A 21,959-nucleotide genomic window follows, 5' to 3' on the forward strand; every position below is an offset into this window, starting at 1 on the left:
CATGAAACAAACAACTCATTAGTCTACAGGGCAGTACAAATGGCCCACTGCAATTAATGCTTAAGAGTCAGCTACTATACTGGAAGTTCAAGCGCTGCCGGTATAAGTCAAAGAAGCAGGCTCTCTGGCCAAAAGCACCAATCAGCACGGCAGGTCACCAACAGTCAACAAGATGACAGGGTTTGACAGTCCCCAGCGAAATGAATGTATACTCCAGTAGCATGGTGAAGCAGGCCTTGAAGGAACCTCAAACTACAGTGCCACAGTCCACAGGTTAGGTGACTCATAAGGAGTGTAGCTTGTAGGTTGAGGCAGAGAACCAGCTAAGGCAACCACACATTGGTCTGATCAGCAAAGAGCAAGAGACAGGAAAGGCAAGACTCTCCTAGCTGTTTATCTCTCCCCCATTTAATTAATCCCACATGTTCATTGGCCACATTGGCACGATAAACCTATGCCTATCACAGTGTCTTTCGTCCTCTGCCTAGAACTCAGAAAGTCATGAGGATTAGGAGCCACTCTCTTCCGCGATGGATTACGTGATGTTCCCTTGCATTTGAGAAGCTGGTAGCATGAGGCACCTTTATGGTATGATGCGTTACTAACTTAAGACTTAGCAGTTCAAAGTGACGAGCTGCTCCCCGGCAGAAAGACGATGCTTTCTATTCCTGGGAGGAGTTACACTCTCAGAAATACCGTGTCCTGGAGGAGTAGCTAAGAGTCCGGATGGATCGAATCAATGGCATGGTGGGAGTCCAGTGAGAGCATCAGTTGGCATTATTAAACCAAATCCAGGGTTGGTGAATCGACTTGGGGCTCACAGGTTTTCTGAGTCTGTGAATCTTTCTGGGAGCCACAAGTCTTGCTTTCTTTCCAAGATGAGTTTGAACTGTCAACCTTGCAGTTAGTAGTGGAAACGCCTCCCCGCAGCGTCACAAGGCTTCCTTGGATCCATCGTGGCAAGTAATTGTATCACATGTGAGATCACTCGGGGGCAGTGGCAGAAAGCATTCCTCCCATGTGTGTGACCCAGGATCCATACATTCCGGAGCTCCTACACTCCCCCACCCCCACGGCCTCCCCGGACAGCTAACCCTTTCTATCAGTGGAGGGCTTCTGGTTTGTACTGTGCTGCTGAATGGGTTTCAGCCAGACCATGAGATAGGCTGAGTTTGGGAAAGAGATCACCTGGCATCTCTTCCTGGTCTCACCCAAGCCTGGATGCTCCCCTCAAAGCTGCCCACCATAGGGGCCCCTGGGGGGTCAAAAGAGTGGGGAAGCTGTTGCAGAAGCTGTGCCCTCACAGCATTATGCCAGCTACTACAGTGTGACAGACAGTTGGATAACAGGGGCTCAAAACACCCCTAAGAGTACCTCTGAGAGGAGAACAATGGCCTGCCAGGTGCTGAAGACTCGCCCGACACTGGCTCCCACAGGCCATTACAAGGGGCCAGGCGACTACGTCTGCCAGATGCTTCAACACCAGGACTTTGCCTCGTTTTATTGAGGACATGCGCCCAACATACTTGGTCATACACCTGCACAGACCTGGCCGTAACAATGTTGGCCGAGGTGGGGGTGTGTATGCTGTAGGAGGATGTGGTGTGGCCCAGGAGTAGGGCCCATTCTGAGCCTTCTTTGGACCCCTGCTCCTTGCAGATGGTGAACGACATGTGGAAAATGAGATGAATGGATAACCAAGAGCCTAGCAAGGCTGAGAACATCTGTACCAAAACAGTCTCCATAGTGTGCAGCCAGTTGGCCAGTTATTACCTGACATTAATAAGGACAAAGATGCAAGTGATAGGACTGCCTACCCCTGATGAGGCCCACTTTGTGGCCTCCCCAAATGTTCTCATCCCCTCTCACACCCAAATTCTCTCTACTTGGCCCTGGCTTCTTATGCCACAAACCAAATGAACTCATACTTACCCACAAATCTAAACATTCTGTCCCATTTTCACTCAGTCCCAAATTTGATCTAGGCCCGGGGTACACACAAACAGCCCTCCATGCACGACTTCCCCGACCTTGTGACACAACACATGCTCAAGACTTGATGGCCAACTTACACATTCCCATGTCGGAGGGAACGTGGGCAACATGAGGACGTTGCAAGGACCCGGTTAGAGTAAGTCCATTTCTAGGCCTTTACTCCCTAGCATCTCTCGGTGGACTTCAAACTTCCGATTAACAGCTGAGCCATTGTCCCAAGTATAGACAACCCAGGGACCCCAGGACACAGGACTCACACCGCCAAAGAGGCCAGCATTCTCAAATAGACTTAGCCAACGAATGGTCCCATAATTACTCCCCACAATTGTCAGGACACACCTGCACCATATAGTCCACCTGGGGATTCACATCGACCCTAGTAGACAGAGCAGAACAACTCCTTAAGGTCTCTGAAGTTGTCCATTCTCATGGGAGCAGACAGCTTCAGCATTCATCAGTGGACTTTTGAAGATGTGGTGGAACTGCAATTGTGGGTGTCTGGGATTTTACCTCAACCACTATGGGAGTAGACAGCCTTGTCTTTTTCCCTCAGAGGTGCTAGTGGGTACACACTGCTGGCTTTGAAGTTAGCAGACCAGACTCAACACAATGGGCCACCTGGGCTCACTTCACCTTTAGCAGCTCCTCCTCCCCAGTGTCCCCCAAAAACTCCTCAGTTCTAATTCCCCAACTAACTTAATAACCACAAACCAACCCATCTGAAACTCTCAAAACAGACCAGAGCTTACTCCCTGACCTTGACAAAGCCTCTATCCACAAGCCCACTGAACACATGCCCAAGGCCCTAGCCAAACATAGGCATCCTTACCACTGTCACCTCTTTGAGGGGAATTGTCTGGAAACACAGCCCCTACACAGACCCTTGAAAACTCCCTGAATGAAGTCCTTTGCTGCCGCCGCAACACTACCTAATTTCCACTGCAAACCTTCCAGCACCTGTCTTTGCCTATCAGCACCCCAACACCCCCACTTCCTTTACTCTATGTGCAATAACTTGACCTCATTCCTCATAGATACTGTGAAGGGCTCAAAACATACCATGCAGAGTGTTTTCAGTCAAATCCTCGCTGAGCAGGTTTGGCCAGGGCTTTTTTGAGGCCAAACCACCACATTAAAAGTTTTCCCGGGTATTGGCATCAGCTACACTGTGTATAATACAATGAAGGGTTCCCTGGAAATTTGGGTGACAGCCAGACCACAGGTAGACAGGGATGATTAGGTGGGGTCAGTCCATTCCACACTACATGATGTGACACCCCCCCACATGACAGGTCCCCATGTGTAGGACATCAGTGTGTGCAAGAAGGTGTCAGAAAATTCCCAGAGCAGGAGTGGAAGCCCAGCATGTGGTGGCAGCCGCTGGGGGCAGCCTGGTGGCCATTTCACTGGCATGCACTGGCAAAGTTCTTGCCATGTGTGTGACCCAGGATCCATACCATCCGGACACACTCCTGCACTGCTACCCTCTTCTTTCAGTTGAGAGCTTCTGGTTTGTACTGTGCTGTGAACGTGTTTCAGCCGGAGCATGAGATTGGTTGACTTTGGGAAAGAGCTCTCCAGTCCTCGCTTTATGGTCTCACCCATGCCTGGGTACGCTACTCAAAGCTGCCCTCAATGGGGGACCCTGCGGGGTCAAAAGAGGGGGAAGCTTTTCCAGAAGCTCTGGCCTTACAGCAATATGCCAGGTACCACAGTGTGACAGACAGATGGTTGTCAGGGCCTCCAATCATCCCATGATTTCCTCTGAGATGAGATCCATGGCTTCCCAGGTCCTGAAGACCTGGCTGACGCTGGGCCATCCAGACCAGGACTAGGACCTGTGAGCCTGGCCATTGCAGATGCTCTGCTGACAGGGGATCCACTCCTTGTATAACGGTTACTTCCTTAACATGCTGGGTCCGTTACCTTTAGTCACTTCTCCCTCCAGTACCAGTAACAGGCACTGCGAGACTGCATTTCAGATGCTGTGGGGCTGTGATCCCCTCATTCTATCATGGATACACACCATACGTGTTTGGAATTATGCCTCATGCATACACTGACAGGGCCATACATAAGATTGGCAGGGCTGGTGTGGCCCAGGGCTAGAGCCCATTCTGACCTTCCTCTTCCTCCTGCCCCTCTCACTGATTCTGCACAGTTTCTGCAACACAAGGACGAACATCGCATACTCAGCAACCTGGGGGCAAACATCTGCATTGTGACACTGTCTACAGTCCATTGCCAGAAAGCCAGCCACCCATTAATAAGAACGAAGATGCAAGCTGAAGGGCAGCCTGGCCTCTATGCTGCCCATCTTATACACCCACTAAAATCCTCCAATTGCCGGCCCACTGCACCCAATTCTCTATACTTGAGTTTGGCCTCGTATGCTTTCCACTGACATCCTCCAAGTCATACATACCCCCAAATCTGAACTTCTGCCCAGTTTCGTGGTCCGTGGCTTTGACTTCAGGCACGAAAATACATCCCCCTCCGTTCCAACAATGGTGTGGGCAATAACTTGGCCTCGTTCCCCTAATTACTGTCGAGGGCGATTTCCACAATGAAAGTACTCATCTGGTGAATCCTGGCCCAGCAAGCCTGACATGGACTAAACAGAATCCTGAACCCACCTTACTCAAGGTCATTCCTGCACGAGCAATCAGCTATTCGGTATAAGAGCAAAGGAAGACCACCATCAGAGTTTAAGTCAGAGCTCAACCACAGGCACAGGGTCAGAAAGAGACAAAAGGGCAGAGTCGACTGAGTCCCCCTCGTCCTCAAATCTTGCTGTTTCATCTGTGTGGAACAGTTGTGGAAAGAGAGTGTGCTGGAGCTTTAGGCCTGGAAGATGCTGGAGCCTCTAACGCTGGAGTTCAGGTCGGGACTGCAGTCTGGATCCTGCCAGGAATCAAAAGACATGCTGTGGACTCAAGAGCAAATGGGGAATTGGGAATCAGTTGGCAACTAAAGGGTGAGCTTGGCCGGGTGTGCCTGGGATGCCGGGCCTAGGAGGGGAGCTGTGACTTCCAGTGGCACTGTCAGGTAAACGCTGGCCTCCTAACTGCATGGTCAGTGGTTCACAGACCTCACATGCTCTTTGAGAGAAAGAGGAGGCTGTCTGCTCCTATTAAGTTGGATAGCCTGGGTAACCCCATAGAGGGCATTAGTAAGTTACTATCTACTGGAAACCCTGGTTTTCATACCTTTAGAAAGGGACCCGGGCCCTGGAATTCTTGAGTCTGGAAAGAGAATGGGGACATTTTAATCACTGATTCTAAGAGACCAACAAGCATCCCCAGGTCAAGAAGGAGGAGTCCTTGTGATTCCTGGGTCTAATTGGGGAGCATGGATCCTTAGGTTTGAGGGGGCTGGTGGTAGGCCCCTGCGGTCCCCAAATGTTAAAGGGAATGCCCTAGCATTCCCCAAATCGAGGCTGGCAGCTGAGATTTCCAATTCCAAAACAGGAATGAGGTACTGGGGAATCTCTAGGATTAGAAAGGATGCCAGGGTACCTGTACCCTGAATCTTGAAGGCAGTAGAACATCATGACGTTGCCAGGGTTCCGCAGATAAGATGGAGGCTAGGATCAGATTTGTGACCTCCAGGCCTTACAGTAAGGGGGGCGGGTGGCTTTACAGGAATCAGAAACTCGGATCCCACACTTCTTGGAAGTTCCCTGAGCCCTCGGTCTTTGAATTTGGCAGGGAAGCCCGGAGCATGGAATTCTATGCGACTTGGGAGAAAAGCGGGTGAAGTGTATTTTCACCCAAGGAGGCATGTCGGAGGGAGGAATCCAGGATGACATAGGACAGCTCTAGTTTTGCTTTACTCTGTGACCGTCATGTTCTGGAAAGACCTGATCCTCAAGCCCACCGAGTGCCAGGCCTGCCTACCTGGATCACGAGGGTGGTAAACCAAAAAGTCAAGCCTGAATTTCCATATCCCATAACCAAGGACCTTGTCGCCTCCCTTTCCCATCTCCTACAACCAATCCAGTTCCCCCTCTTCTGTGAGATCGCACCCACTGTAGCCGGGTTTTCCTTGGCTCCCACCAAAAGCAAGCACTGGATCACTTCCATTGCCATTTCTTCCCAATTGTGTCAGGCATCCAGGTGCAGGCGCTCACCTCAGCCATTGGCTGCATTTAGAAGTCAAGTCTAGAAAAGGATTCTGGTCACGGGGAAGGCAATCCAGTCTCAGTCCAATCGCATCCAGACGACTTCTCCGTGGACTGGTTACAGCCAGCTCGGGCCTTCACAAGGCCGCCCTCCATTGGTGGGGGTCGCGACCATCGCACCAGCACCCGCCAAGTTTGTTTACAGAGGCCTTCGAAAGCCTTGGACTCAGCACACGTGAGCCCTCGAAGCCTTCGCTCTGGTCCCAGAGCGCGAGCTCCCGCTTCATGTGGCGCCATGCTCCTAGGTCAGGTCGGTTTGCCAACCAAGGATGGCTGCTCGCAACCCATTGGCTCTCAGAGATGTCAGGTCCCCCGTGCTCCCGCCTTCTGACCGTCGCTGCTTTCTGATTGGCGGTGGGCCTAGAAGGCTCGCGATTGGTGGCCGTGAGCGAGTGCCGTCTCCCATTGGTTGAGCTCCGCAGTCCGTTATGGTGACGGCGGTAGGGGGCGGTGCCTCCCTTCAGCTTGGACTTTCCTTGTGGAGCCAGGCCTCCTCCCGCGGGATTCCCTCCTTCTGCTGGACTTCTGCCTCAGCTTCAGGCCGGTCCTGCCGCGCCACGTGGGAATACAGCCCCGGGGGACGCTGCCCGGACATGGCCGCCTGCAAGCGGGTCCAGAGCCCCCGGAGCTCCCTGCCTGGCCCCAAAGTGCGGGCCCAGGACGCTGAGGTCGCGGTGGCGGAGGCTGGGGTGCAGTGGGCCAGGCTTTTCTCAGCCGCCCAGCGAGGGTGTCGAGGGACCCGAGGGGACACCTTAGCTGTGTGACCGCCACGAGAGGAGTCTTTGGTTCCTGGGGGGCGCTTGCTGCTTGGCGTGCAGGGGAGGAGTCAGGAGTACGGTCGCGAGCCAGGGGTCGCCTTTGGGTGTGGGGTCCTAGGTCATGCGTGGGAGGAGTTGCATCACGCATGATCCTCTCAGAGTGACCCCGCGGTACAGGGAAGGGAGAGTCCGGGGTCCCGTCATCAAATTCGTGACAATCAGGGGACCCTCTCCTCGGACAGTTTAACCCCTGTCCTGGAAGCAAGAGGTCCTACTGGGTATGTCTGCAGTGTCTCTCCCCCCAATCAGTGTTGAGCTTACCCCTCTTTTCTGTGATGTCTCTCTCCTGCCCCTATGGGGCTTACTTACATGAGAGTCAAAAGTTCTTCAGGTCTGCACAGTAGTGAGGGAGTAAGGACTCAGCGACACTGCCGGACAGGGTGGAATTGCCCTGCTGATTTTGAGACTGCAATTCTGTATGGGAACAAAAAGCCTCCTCTTTCTCCCATGGCCCAACGCGTGGTTTTGAGCCACTCATCTAGCAGGTAGCTGCCCAACACGTACCACTGCACCTGGGGCATGTGTCACAACCACTGGACTCTGCTCGTCTCATGGTTCAGGACAAAACAGTGGGGAAGCCTTGTTCCTGTCCTCCTTCTGGGGCTCTGGTGTACAAGGGATGGCGGCTGTCAGGGACCTGGAGCTGAGCCCCAGAGCACGGCCTAGTGGGTTGGTAACCCAGTGATCCTGCTTATTTCTAGATTGCAGTAAAGACGGGAGACTACTGGTCCACTGCCCTCAACAGCAGTACACCCAAGTTTGGGTTTGGTGGCCAAAAGTGACACAGTGGGCATAAGGAGGACATTTGTGGCCCCAGTGCAGTAGGAAGAGAGCTTTCAGGGGCTGAGCGTCCAGTGCTTTTCTTTGGAGTTGGCTCAGAGTGGGGGACCGCTGCCCTTTGGGCTTTTAACCCTTCAGCAATCTCTGCTTTGTTCTTGTCTCCTCTTTTTTGTCAGCCTGCCCTCTAAGCTTCTTGTGACTCCCATGGTGCTCTACTGATTTCTCCTTCATTTAAGAACAGGAGGGCGTTATCACCTACCTCAGCAGCAGCCTGCAGTTCAACCAAAGGTCCCCACCCCAATAGAGCACTCAGTGTGAACTCCCTTGAAAGAAAATATGTAAAACTATTAATAATCTGAAACCACAGGAGAATATCGGTGATATGTGATGGTTACCATGGCTTCCCATTAGAAGACACACATATCAAATAAAAACAAGATTTTTTATCTTTCAATAAGAAACACAAAGCATATTCTGTAGTCTTTTTTAGACATGACAATAGTTGTGGTAGTTACATAATCTCCTGTCAACTGGTGGTTAGTAAGAAATAAGGGGTGCAATTTAGCCTGGCAATCAGGTCACAGTTGGATGACCTCATTAAGAGGTGCCACAGAGGTAATTGGCTCACTGGAGGTCAGGTCCACACTCTCTGTGCTACACATTCCTGTTGATAAGGCACGTGGAGCCACACTTGACAGATAGAGCCCTTGAGATGCATCCAGCACGATTGGATCCACAGGACTTTCCATCCACTTGTCTCTGATCTTCTTGTATTCTGCACTATTGCCTGTGCTGCATGAGGCTGAGCAGGAATTTAGGGACTGGTATCAGACATATGGGCTAATGGAAGACTTAAGGATTTGACCTAGTGTGGGCTGGGAGGGTTTCCTAATATTCAATTACTCATTGATATAAAGTGGTTTTTGCATTTAAAGATGAACTGAAATATATACCCAGGACTGAAAAAAAATCACTTTGATATTCTGGCAGACTGGTTATAACCAAATAAAGGCTCTTTAATTTTACAACACATTTTAGTGGCTGTCGCTTTTTTAACCCATAATAGTGTCTCAGATATTGTTATATGCTCAATTTTCATTCTCATATGCTTCAAGGAATATTTTGACTTTACTCTTTATTTCCTCAAACACTCAGTGGTTTTTAAGTAACGTTTGGCTTATTTCCATGTATTGGACTATTGGAAGGTGATGATTCTATGCTTAATCTGATTTTTTATAATTAATAAAATTATTTAATGGAAATTTATCATGTGCTAGGGCAATAAGTTATGCAGGTCTTATGGTCTTCTATTATTTTTAATCTTTTATTGGGGGTCAAACAACTCTTATCATAAACCATCCATCCATCCATTCAGGAAGGAGATGAGCCAGTCAGGGTGCAGTGTGGCAAGGGTGAAACATACAGCTTTCCTCTAGTTTTTGAATGCTTCCCCCCTCCCCAGTACCATGATACCGATTCTACCTTAAAATCCGCCTAGAGCAGAGGATGCACACGGGTAGAGATAGGAACTGGAAACACAGGGAATTCAGGACAGATGACCCCCCCAGGATCAGTGATGAGAGCGGTGATACTGGGAGGGTGGAGGGTAGGTGGGATAGAGAGGAGAACTGACTACAAGGATCTCCATGTAACCCCCTCCGTTGGGGGCAGACAACAGAAAAGTGTCAGAATGGAGACGTCGGACAGTGTCAGACATGACAAAATAATAACAATTTATAAATTATCAAGGGTTCATTAGGGAGGGGAACAAACGAGGAGCAGATACCAAGGGCTCAAGTAGAAAGAAAATATTTTAAGAATGACGATGGCAACAAATGTACCATTGTGCTTGACATAATTCTGACTTTACACCATTGTAAGCTGAAAACTGTTTGTAGTATCTTCATATTTCAAATTGTGTCGACGGTGATTAATGGCATTAACTTAAGATGTTGTAGCTTTCTGTAGATTTGGGGGATTATCCCTTTATCTAATGTATTATCACAGTACTTTTTCCCAATCTAGGGGTCCTCTGTTGACTGTTTGCATGAAATAGTTTGATGTGCATATATCATTCATTTTCAGTAGTTCCCTGTATTTTATTTTCAATTTCCATGTATTATAATGTTTGGAGTTAATCATTCTCTGGTTGATTTCTAAATTTATGGCATTGCGATTGACGTGATGGTTTATAGTACATCAATGTTTTTTTTTAATTTACCGATGCTTCTTTCATGACCTAAAATATGACCTGTTGTGGAATAGCTACCATAAATGCCAGAGAGATCGTGAATGGAATTGCTGTGAGTGAGCTTTTCTCGATATACCTGAGATCAACTTTGACGGTTTCCCCTGTATTTTTGCTGGTATTCTTTAGAGTTGATCAGTCTTTAGTTGAAAGTGAAGTATTGAAGTCTCCCAGGATGGTATAATTTGATCTATTTTTCTCTTCATTTCTGTAAGAATTTGATGGATATGTTTTTATGCTTTTTCATTTGGTGCTTTTATGTTCATGAAAGTTATGGTTTCTTGGTCAGTTAAGGCTTTCATAATTGAATAGTGACCCTATTTGTCATTTATTATATCATTAATCTAGATGTCTATTTTGTCAGAGATTAATAGTGCTACTATATTTTACTTGTGATTACTGATAGCTTGGTATATTTTCCCCATCCTTTGATTTTTGAGTCTATGGTTATCTATGATTTATGGCATTAAATGTGACCGAATCTGGAGTAGGCTTTATGTGTACTAAAAAAAAGAAAAGGTATAATGTGTTTTGTTGGGTGAAGTTGTCCTTCTTGTGTCTAAGAGATCAAGTTGATTGTATTGCTTAGTTCTTTTTTATGTTCCTTAATTTTCTAGATAATTTTGTCATTTGCAAAATTGATGGGAAATGGGATAATTGGTTCCCATTTGCTGTGTTGGTCACAAGATCAATTCTACAGACCATGGGCCATACGTTGAGGGCGAGCTTGGTGTCAGTGGTCTTTAGTGCTATTGTGGATCATCTAGGGCATGGTCAGCAACCTTTTTGGCTCTCACAGGATCCTCTTTTTGGGGATTTACAAGAAATCCCAAAGGAAATTTTTAACTAACTGCCACACTGTCTTTTCTGATTCTACCATCCTCAGCTCATTAGAAGAACTTCTATCTCCTCAGTATAGATGGATACAGACCAGCATGAGGTCGTTCCAGAGCCTTGCTCTCCCTCTTCCCTGGTGAAATCACTGCAGGTAACAGTGGAAGAAGTTGCCTAGATATATCTTTCTTGTCCTTTTCAAAAATGTTTCTTCCTTGTTGAGAACATCCACATCAAAACACTCATTTATCCAGTAACGACTTCATGTACAAGCAATTGTCGCTGATGCATGATGTCCCTCCAGTGATGTGACCATTCTCACCTACCTTTCCCCAGATATCCTCCTCCATTCTCATTAATTCATTATATTCAAGTTTCCTATCGAATAAGTACCTGTCACTGCACGAATACCTGGCTGGGGTGACAACAATGGCTTTATAGTAGGTTTTGAGGTGAGATACTGCAAGACCACCAGCTTCGTTTTTCTTCTCAAGGAGTTCTTTGCCTATCCTGTTTTTCTCTCTTGTGGACCAGAGAAAAAAGTATTCAAAATACAAACAGGAAAAATAATGCACAGTAAGAAGCTCAGGAGTCGTTATGTCTGCTTGGGTTCTAAACTTTGTCCAGCATCTTTGACTCTGATGTGGACATTAACTTGTGGATTGATGAGATGTTGCCACTAGAGGACACAGAAAGTCAATGGAAAGCAAAGAGAGAAAATAATCATATTTCTCCCCCGTCATTACTTGTCCCACAGTTTAAGAATTCTTATTAAAGATTTATTACAAGAATAGTACACAGCACAAAGAGGGGGAGGTTATAGGAGTGTTAGAACACAGAGCAACAGTCATGCCAACAGAAGATGGCTGGATCGATCTCTTGTCTTTGGCGGAAATAAGGATTCTGAGGAGCAGAGAAGTTTTGAGCTGTTGAGGGCAGTGTCCGGTCGTATATTATTTACTACCTTGTCATCTTTTATGATGTCAGGTTGGGGTAGAGATTAAGGTAAAGGGAAGTATTGGGGTGTCTGATACACCTGAGACCTATAGTCTTATGATTAGGTTAATGATCATGAAGGATGAGATCTCGGATGGCCTAGGTCACAGGGAATGGGATTTTCACGTCATGGGTGCTGGAGGTGATCACGTGGTGGTGAGGAGTGTAGTCTATCCATGCCATCTACCTGGATGGTGGAAAGAGACAAATGAAGCAATGACCTACTCAGAGGCAGGATGCTTACCAAAGTGGCTTTGTGTGCTGTCCAGGGGGTAGTGACATGGGACAGCTGGAGAATAGTTATGGCCATCCAATATGTCAGTCAGCAGAGGGTTCAATCATCTTTGCTCCTTTGGCCTAATGTCAGCAAAGAAATTGTATTATATTTAACTTTCATCAAAATGATAGATCTTCATTTTGTTTAGACCTGTCTGTGTGCATCCATGATGATCAAATTCATCAGGGGATTTGAAAAGTACTTTCTATACATTATAATTGAGGTGAAGCAACAGTTAAGCTCTGCCTACTACCCAAATGGTTCGTCGTAGTAACCTACACTGGTTCCACCAGAAGCAGTTCTTGGAATTGCTAGCTCTGGGGCTGTTCTCCTTTGGTGTTTAGGGTCATTATGAGTTAGGATCACTTGGGCCCTTTTGAGGCAGGATCTCTCAACAAAATCCAATGCATGTTATCCAACAGTAGTGCTGTCTAAGGTAATATGATTCATTCTTACAACCCACGTGAACTATTTATTATCAATGGCTCTCTTCTTATGGATGCCACACTCAGTGTGTAGCACAAGCTATTACCCAGGATTCATAGGAATCTGTCAGAAATGGAAGCATATTTGCTGCTTTGATTGTATTTTGTTCCCAGTGAGGAAAATGTATAATCAAACGCAGATAAACTGAAAAAAAAAAAAGCAAAACTGAGCTATTCTCACTTCTTATCTGGCTATAGGAGTCCCTGGATGGCTCAGTTTTGTCCTGCTCCTCTCCCTCCTCCATTGCATCCTTTGCCACTTACACCTCATTGACAGTCACAACACAGCCTCATTCAAATCACCTTCGATGTTGTCTTCACTGTGCCCGTTTTCACAGTTCTGGCTCAAACCTTGACTTGATTGTGTTAGAGAGGGTTCTCTAGGGAAGCACAACACGGATTCTTTTGAATATTTATATAAATGTGATATGACAGCTAATCAGTCCACAAAGCAGTACAGAGGGCTCAGTCCAACTCACTTCTGCTTGTGAAGTCCTTTTGTAAACATAGACACACACTCAGTGTTCTCACCTTCCCTTCTACAGTGTCCTGGGATACCTGGCGTACCTGGCCAAAAACCTGCCCGACACCTTCCGTGAGGCCAAGTTCCTGATAGCATGCCGGTGTTCTCTAGTGTCTGGGCCATCTTCCTCCCAAGGGAGCTCATGGTCGTTGTGGATATTTCCATCTTGGCCTCCAAGTGTGGGGCATGTAGGCTTCATCTTTGCACAACAGTGCTATATGATCTCCCTAAGGCCAACTAGAAACACATCGAATAGGTTAAGGAATAAAATATGCTTGGGAAGAAAGTGATCCACAGCTCTGTGAGCTTTTCTCATAGATTTTACAAAAATAATAAGCATAAGTCGAAATATAAACGATGCCTTACCCAGTCAGCTTTTATGCCATGGATGCATCAGCTTTTGTTTTCCATGGCTTGTTGATTTCAAGTTCTGGGAGTGAGTTCCAATCCATAGGAACCTCGGGTACAAAAGAACAAAGCCCGAGCCGGGCCTGTGCATTCTCACAGTTTGGGGACACTTGACTCTTGCATCCAGTTTTCCAGTCCTCTCGCTGGGGTCACTTTCTTACTGCTTTCTTTCCTACACCTAACATGTCATCCTTTCCCAGCTACTGGTCCCTCTTGTTAGTAAGTCCAAAATAAATGGGACAACTCCTCACAATCTGAGTATGCTTCTCACAGAACTGATTTGCTTGTTCTACATCTCTAAACAGGAAGTAAAGGGAGAAGCCAACATCCTTGGGCGGGTCCAGCAGTGAACTCGCTGGCATTGAGGCCACCGGCAAGAGGGGCTTTGGTAGAAAGTCCTTGCGATCCATGTCTCAAAGATGATGAAAGAGCTGGTGACTACGCCAACCCCCCATCCCAGCAGCCACTTCCATCCATCTGCAAACCACCTTGCCCCCGGTCAGGTCGCTGTGACAGTCCTTGTTGGACAGAAAAACTGCGGGGAGCAGCTAGCCTAAAATCAGCAGCAGGTGCGCTTCACGACCATGTAGCTCTTCAAGCTGTCAGAAACGGGGTGGCCTAGGCTTCTCTTCTGTAACTCGCCTCTCGGTACTTTCAAACCGGGCACTTTTCAGTGAATAAACCAGGCTTTGACCGGTTCCCATGGACAAAATCCTGTGCCATACTTCCTCCTCGGGAACCAGTGAGGACGCCATGCGTGGGGCCGGACTCCAGGTTGGGGGACGAGCCCCAAAGTGGGCAGGGAGACAAGCCTGGAGATCTGCTTCTGCCCAGAGACCTACAAGAAAGTCCTTTAAAGCACAGTTCTACTCGCTACCGCTGGGGGCGCAGCGGGCCAGTCTGACAACCCTCTTTATGGGTTTGTTTTCCCTGTAACACATTGGTAGGTTTGGGGCGCCAGGTAGGGGCCCCGATGGGGCACGTGGGCAAGGGTTCAGCTGTGAACCTAAAGTGTGAGGCTTCAAGCCACCAGCCCTTCCGGAGAGCGAAGTGAGCACCCTTGGGGCCTGGTGGGCTTGCCACCGTGGGGTGGCCCTCACCTGGGGCTGTGGGCTTTCCTGCCACACACCAGGGGCTCACAAGGACCTCTGTGACCTCACTGGCTCCAGGAGGACTTAAGGCCCTGCAGACGGCTCTTACTTTGAGACGACAATGGCGACTCTACCTGACAAGAAGCAACAGCGTTGCTCTTGGGCAAACACCCAATTGCAAAGATTCACGACATTTTTATTCCGCGAACATCCAGCCCCGCGTCCGTCCCCACCGCCTCGCATCATGCCCCCGCCCCCATCACCCTCGCAGGACTGGAATCCCCCGAACACTCTCCTTCCCGGGCCTGTGTTCAGCCAGGTGGCTGACCACAATCAAAAGCCTGCCACCTACCAGCAGGTAAGACTGGGGACTCAGCACACATTGTGGGGGAGGGCGAAAGCGGACTGTGCCCTGCCTTTAGCTCCCTAGGTCCGTGTCAAAAGGGGGGCTTGGCCAGTCAGGCACCGACCTATTCTCTCACAGTTAGGAGGCCGAGGCCATTCTTCCAACACAGAATTAGCCTATGGGGCAGAGGGGGTTTCTGAGGCTAGCGGGCTTTCAGAGAGCAGGCAGCCTCAACTTTCTCTTTAAAAAAGGGCTGGTGAGGAGGAACAACTGACCTTACTGTTAACAGTTCAACACATAACCTGTGACACCACCAAGGAACCCAGTTAGGAGTTCAAATTCAGAGTTCTCTCTCTCTCTCTCTCTCTCTCTCTCTCTCCCTGTCTCCTTTTTCATCCATTTATGCTTCATGTGGTCTCTTAGAGCTCAAAAGAGATGGGCTCAGAAACCTCTCTGCACTCATGTCGGAAACTCACTGCCATAAATCCCTGCTGACTCACAGTGACCCCACAGGACTTGGTAGAAGTACCCCTTGGTGTCCGGAGACTGGAGCGCTTTAAGGGAGTAGAAAGCCTCATCTTTCTGTGGAGCATGTGGAGGGCTGGGATTAGTCACTGCTGACTTCCTGGTTAGCAGACCAAATGCATGACCCCCGGGAGGCCAGCAGGGCCCCTCTCACAAGTGTGGTGGTTGACAGCATGTTGAGAATGTGAGGCAAGACAGAAAAGGCCGACTATCACACAAAGGTGGGCCATCTCAAAAAACTCCCAAATCAAGAAAATTTTAAATTATCATTCAAAAAAGATTGACCCACTCGGGAACTTGCCGGGCCAGTTCTACTTTGCGGGTAGGGCAACTGTTGGTCGGAGTTGGCCCGATGACAGTGGGTTTGGCTGGGTTTGGCCTGGTCCTCTGTAGGCTTCCAGTCTGCTCAGCCCTTAAAGACTCCACGCAGGAGAATGCGTCTGTCACATCTGTCTTCTCTTGATGGTTGATGTGGACTGCTGACCATTGGGCGAGCAGTGGGTTGCTTACCTACCGCAATTAAGACGCTGGTTAAGAGTTGCCACGAGTATCTCTTGGATAGAATACCTCAATTCCTAAGCCCCTCTAGGCGAGCCCAGTGTCCCGAACCAAGCAGAATGGATTGGCATGGGCTTCCAACCTGGGCAAGGAGAGGAGAGCCCATGACATTGGGTGGGGATCTCTATCTGGCCCACAGCTGTTGGATAATGGAGAAGTCCTGATGGTCCCCATTGGGGACGCAAGGATGGACAAGGAGGGGGCCTGGTGGAAGATTCTGCTCTCTGGAGCCGTCGCGGGAACCGTGTCCCGCACCAGCACCGCCCCTCTGGACCGGACCCGAGTGCACATGCAGGTGTGGGCGTGGGGCCTCCACTCCAGCCAATGGGCATTAGTGGGCGGGGCTTTCCCGGTTTCAGGGTGGGGCTCTAGGGTATTGTTGGGGATACAGGAAGGAGATTGTGGTTTTGGTGGATGGGGACAAGGCCGAGCAATGGAGCTCAGAGGTGAGGGGGAAGCTTGGAGTGATGGGGGCAGCCTGATTTTTTCATTGGCGCTGGCTGCACCCAGATCCGAGGAGCTGGGAGCTGCAGGTGGGGCTGGGTTGAGAATGGAGAGGGCATCGGGGAGGGGTTTGTCCAAGGGTCAGGTCTTTTCCACCCTCAGGTTTACTCTTCCAAAAAACACCTTATGAACCTGCTGGGGGGGTTACGGAGCCTGATACAGGAGGGAGGCTTCCACTCGCTGTGGCGCGGCAATGGTATAAACGTGCTCAAGATCGCCCCTGAGTATGGGATCAAGTTTCTCGTCTTCGAAGAGGTAGGAAGTGATAGGTGTCTACAGCCCCGCCCTCCGGATCACACGAGCCCGCCTTCCCAGCCCTCTGTCTCCTGTCCGAGTCCTCAGGCCCTCTCCAAGGTGGGCTTGAGGCTGGAAGGCCCCGGAGCTGTGCTCACCTTCCACTCTCCTCGCTCGGGCCCGCAGTGTAAAGCTCACTTCGGGGAGTCCTCAAACCCCATCTTCCAGGAGGATGTCTTGGCGGGGTCTCTGGCGGTGGCCGTTTCCCAGACGCTCATCAACCCCTTGGAGGTAAGTGAGAGCCTGCTCAGTGGACGGCCTCGCACAATGAAGCGACTGCAGCCCCTACCTACTGCGCAATGACTCGTGTGCCCCAGGCATCCTGCACAAAGCACCGTGTTCGACCCTCACCAGGACCCGCCACATGATCTTCCGGCTCCATTTGGTTGGTGGTTACTGTCAGATTGGCTGTGATGCTAGGTAACCTGGCCATGGCATTCTTGGGCACCTCCTATGCACGTGACAGCTGGACTTTGATTGAGAAAGACTGAAGAAGCATCGATGCCCTTGAACGATGGTGCTGGTGAGGGATGTGGTCGGTTCCCTGGACTGTCAAATGAACTCCCAGATCTGCCAGAATGCTCTGAGAGGCAAGGATGGCGAGACTTTGGCTCCCAGACTTTGGCCATGTTCCTGTCCAGTGAGCAGGACCCACAAGGAGATGGGTGGATACAGTGGCTGCAAGCCCGGCAGAAACATCAGAAGCACAGTTAAGATCATGTACGATTGGGTTGGTTCCTGCTGCTCCACTGAGTCCCTGTGAGTCAGAACCGAGTCCCCAGCACCTCACAGGAAGCACTCGCATGACAGCAGGGAACACTGCTCGGACAGAGACACTCAGTGCCCTTTGGGGATACTGTTAATCCATCTCTGGGAAGCTGGCCCTTGTGTTTTACTGACCTCCTCCTTTCGCAACCAGGACATCTTTTTTTATCACCACTGGGTCTCCTGGTCACTCAGCCAAAGTCTTGCTGTCCTCACATCTCAGAAGCCTCTGCTGGCATTGCCCTAAGCCGGGCTCCTCCTTCGGGGATCCCATCGTCCAGATACTGTTCTTGCCAATACCGTCTTTCTTAGGCATAGACTGATTGCCCAACTGTTACGTGCATATGACGTCACCATGGCTTCCAGCTGAGTCCTGCCTGTGGCATTGTGGCTCTTGGACACTTCTCAAGAGGGGTGTTGCACAAGTGCCCAAGGCAGCCTGTCCCTTGAGTGCCTGATTGCGGCTCCAGTGGGAGCTAGTGGCAGATCTGAGCCAGACGGAAACCCTTGACTGCTTTGCTCTTTGCTCTTTGCTCTTTGCGTCACTCTGTTGTTTCTTGGTCCAGTTCTGAGGTCGTTGGTTTCCTCTGTGTTGGGGTGCCATCCATCCTGACGGCTGTAGTCTTTGATCTTCATCGGTAAGTACTTCCAGTCAACTTTCCTCCCAGCCAGCAAGGCTGTGTCCTTGGCACCCGGCAGGCTGCTCAATGGCCTTGCTCGGCTCCTGATTCCACGTACTTGTTGGCATCGCCCAGCATCTGGGATCACTGTCTGCACACAGGATGGAATCCTGAAGACAGGGAGGGGATCCGACGTTGAAGCACAACTTCCCTGGTTTGAAACCCTGCGGTCTTCCTGCCTCTGCTCATGTGTTCATATGAATGTGGGGACACAGCTGGTGTGGTTCAGGGAGCGTGAACATCAATTGTTTTGTGTTTCTGGTGTCCAGCATGTAGTTGACGAGACCAGATATGGCTGGGGATACAATCCCAGACAGAACACCTGAGGCACAGTTACCACCCTTCAGTCAGGAAGGCTGGCACGGGACGGGAATGGTTTCAGCAGAGCTTCTAGACCAAAGTTTCCCAGAGTGGGTGGGCTTGAGCCTGGAGGGAGCACGGAGGGAGGCGTGCTGAGAAGACCCAGTGAGGCTGCAGAAACAGATCCCTACACATTATGTGGTACCATTGGCTTTAGTAGTAAAGTGTTGCATTGCCAGCGGGTCATGATTTTGTTCTGAAAGGGGGTAGAAAGCAAAGTAAAATTGGGCACAACTCTTGTACCGGATAAAACAGGAAGCAAGGGCTGGCCATCTACTTGCCACACTCATGTATAAAACCCTGGGGGGTTGCCTCCTGACAGATGAGGTTAACAAACCTGGAGAGTGAGTGTCTGTTTCCCTGGGGCGGGTGTTTGATTTGAGGCAGGGCTGGCTCCAGGGCACTTAGCCCCATATGTCCCACTCACTGCACTTCTCCGGGCCCCAGAACAGGGATGCCCAGAGGGGTTCTGAGGACCCTCCTCACCAGTGTCCCCTTGACGACCGAGGACAGTCTCACCGACCTCTGAGGGCCTGGAGGCCCACCCCGTTGTTGCGCTGTGCCAACAGGGCTCCTTGCACAGGGACAGGGCATGAGTCCCCCATGAGACTACTGACAGGAGCTCCCTGGCCTCCCTGCCTCCACAGGTGCTGAAGATCCGCCTCACGCTGGCACGCACAGGCCAGTACGATGGCCTAGGTGACTGCGTCGGCCAGATTCTTCGCCGCGAAGGCCCGGCCGCGTTCTATAGGGGTTATGCGCCCAACATGCTTGGCATCATCCCTTATGCCTTCACTGACCTGGCTGTCAATAAGGTTGGCAGAGGTGGGGGTGAGGTTGCTGTAGGCGGCATTGACGTGGCCCAGGACTAGGGCCAATTCTGAGCCTTCTCTGGCCCCCTACCCCTTGCAGATGATGAACAACATACGGGTAAAGAGCAGAGGGGATAACGAAGAACACAGCCAGGCTTACAACATCTACACACAGACGGTGTCCACAGTGTGTGGCCAGATGGCTAGCTATCCCCTGACGCTATTAAGGACCAAGCTCCAAGCAAAAGGTCTGCCTGCCCCTGATGAGACCCACTTTGTGGCCCCACCAAATGCCCTCAGCACATCCCACACCCCCATTCTCCTTACTTGGCCCTGACCTCTTAGGCTGCCATCCAAATGCCTAGAACTCATACTTCCCCAAAAATCTTAACATCCTGTGCCATTTTCCCTCAGTACCAAAGGTGATCTAGTCCTGGGTGACACACACCTCGACCCCGCCCCCACCCCGTGCATGTTTTCCTCCTGACCTTGTGACACAACACTTGCTGAGGAGATGGTGGCCAACTTACACATTCCCGTGTCGGAGGGAAGTTGGGAAACCCAGGGCTGTTTCGAGGGCCCCGTTTGGGGAAGGGCATCTCTAGGCCTTCCTTCCCTAGCATATATCGGTGGACTTCAAACTTCCAATTAGAAGCTGAGCCAATGTCCCAAGGATAGACCACGCAGGGACCCCAGGACACAGGACTCACACCCCCAAAGAGGCCAGCTTGCTCAAATAGACTCATGACACACCTGCACCATACATTCTATTCGGAGATTCACATTGACCCAAATGGACAGAGCAGAATGACTCCTTAAGGTCTCTGAAGTTGTCCATCCTCACGGGAGCAGAGAGCTTCAGCATTCATCACTTGACACTGACTCGGGAACCCTAGAAGATGGGGTGGAATGCCATTGTGGGTGTCTGGGACTGTACCTCAACCATTATGGGAGTAGACAGCCTTGTCTTTTTCCCAGAGAGGCACTGGTGGGGACACACTGCTGGCTTTGAGGTGAGTAGACTAGACTCAACGCACTGGGCCACCTGGGCTCACTTCACCTTTAGCAGCTCCTCCTCACCAGGGTCCCCAAAACAACTCCTCAGATCTAATTCCCCAACTACCTTAATCACCACAACCCAACCCATCTGAAACTCTCAAAACAGACCAGAGCTCACTCCCTGACCTTGACAAAGCCTCTCTCCACAAGCCCCCTGAACACATGCCCAAGGCCCTAGCCAAACATAGGCATCCTCACCACAGTCACCTCTTTCAGGGGAATTGTCCAGAAACCCTTTCCCTACACGAGCGCCTGAAAACACCCTGAATGAAGTCTTTTGTTGCCGCCTCCACACTAGCTCATTTACTCTGTAACATTCCAGACTCCATGCTTTTCCTATCAGCACCCCAACACCCCCACTTCCTTTATTCTATGTGTAATAACTTGGCCTCATTCCTCATAGATACTGTGGAGGGCTCAAAGCCCAGCATGCGGGCCATTTTCAGAGACATCGTGGCTGAGCAGGGCTGGCCGGGGCTCTTCCGAGGCCTAACACCCACTCTATTAAAAGTTATCCCGGCTGTGGCCATCAGCTGCACGGTCTATACAACAATGAAAAGCACCCTGGGAGTTTAGGTGAGAGCCAGACCACAGGTAGATAGGGGTGATTAGGTGGGGACAGTCCCTTCAACAGTACATGATGTGACACCCGCTCCTCCTGACAGGCTCTCCTGGGGAGGACATGATTGTGTCCATGGAGGTGCCTGAAAACTCCAGGAGCAGGAGTAGAAGGCCAGCATGTGGTGGAAACCGCTGTTGGCAGACTGGTGGCCAGTTCTCTGACATGCACTAGCAGAGGCCCAGGAACCAACCCAACAACTTCATGCAGGTGAGGGGCTTTGGAGAGAACTGCCATCTCCCCAGGAGTATATGAACTTTGGATGAAAGGGTGCCAAGTGGCGGTTGTGTAATTAGGTCAATTGAAAGAGATATGAGACAAAATGAGGCATTCAATTGCTCACCTCTCAGACGTCCAGGATCTCAGCTGTCAGATCCGTGCAGGGAGGGGGGATATATTTCAGGTCAGGGCTTATATACACTTTGGGGACATGCAAGCCCCCCTGGTTCCATTGTAAATGGGAGGGGTTGTACCTTCGGCATACTTGCAATAGGAAGGGACAGGCAAGGGGTGTACACGCCACAGTAAGAGCAGGTACTAAGAGTATCCATGTGACAAGATTGGCGGCCTCTAAGGACCAGAAGGCAGCCAAATCTTGTACCTCCTGGAGTTGGCTTCACCTGGCTTTGGGGCTGTCCTTCAGGGGAACAATCCACTGTCCCACTGATCAGGGAGTGGGCCACATCTCAGGTGGGACAGACTATATAGTCTGAATGCTCTAGATGGCCATAGCCCTCAGGCAGGAATCCTTGAAGCAGTTCACCTCCAAGTGACTAGCCATTGACCATGTGTTAGCAAG

At 50.2% G+C, this 21,959-nt stretch overlaps 1 protein-coding gene across 1 annotated transcript; it reads left to right on the forward strand.

Moving 5' to 3' along the window:
• Positions 1-16,230: 16,230 nt before the first annotated feature.
• LOC142431666 (mitochondrial carrier protein SCaMC-3L-like) lies at positions 16,231-21,117 on the forward strand. Its single transcript, XM_075536683.1, has 6 exons — positions 16,231-16,362; positions 16,674-16,826; positions 16,992-17,096; positions 19,318-19,485; positions 19,583-19,730; positions 20,945-21,117. The coding sequence occupies exons 1-6, from the start codon at positions 16,231-16,233 to the stop codon at positions 21,115-21,117; spliced, it is 879 nt and encodes a 292-aa protein (XP_075392798.1).
• Positions 21,118-21,959: the final 842 nt, after the last annotated feature.

The sequence above is a fragment of the Tenrec ecaudatus genome, chromosome 1 (genome assembly GCF_050624435.1).
Source record: "Tenrec ecaudatus isolate mTenEca1 chromosome 1, mTenEca1.hap1, whole genome shotgun sequence".
In the NCBI taxonomy this organism is placed as follows: Eukaryota; Metazoa; Chordata; class Mammalia; order Afrosoricida; family Tenrecidae; genus Tenrec; species Tenrec ecaudatus.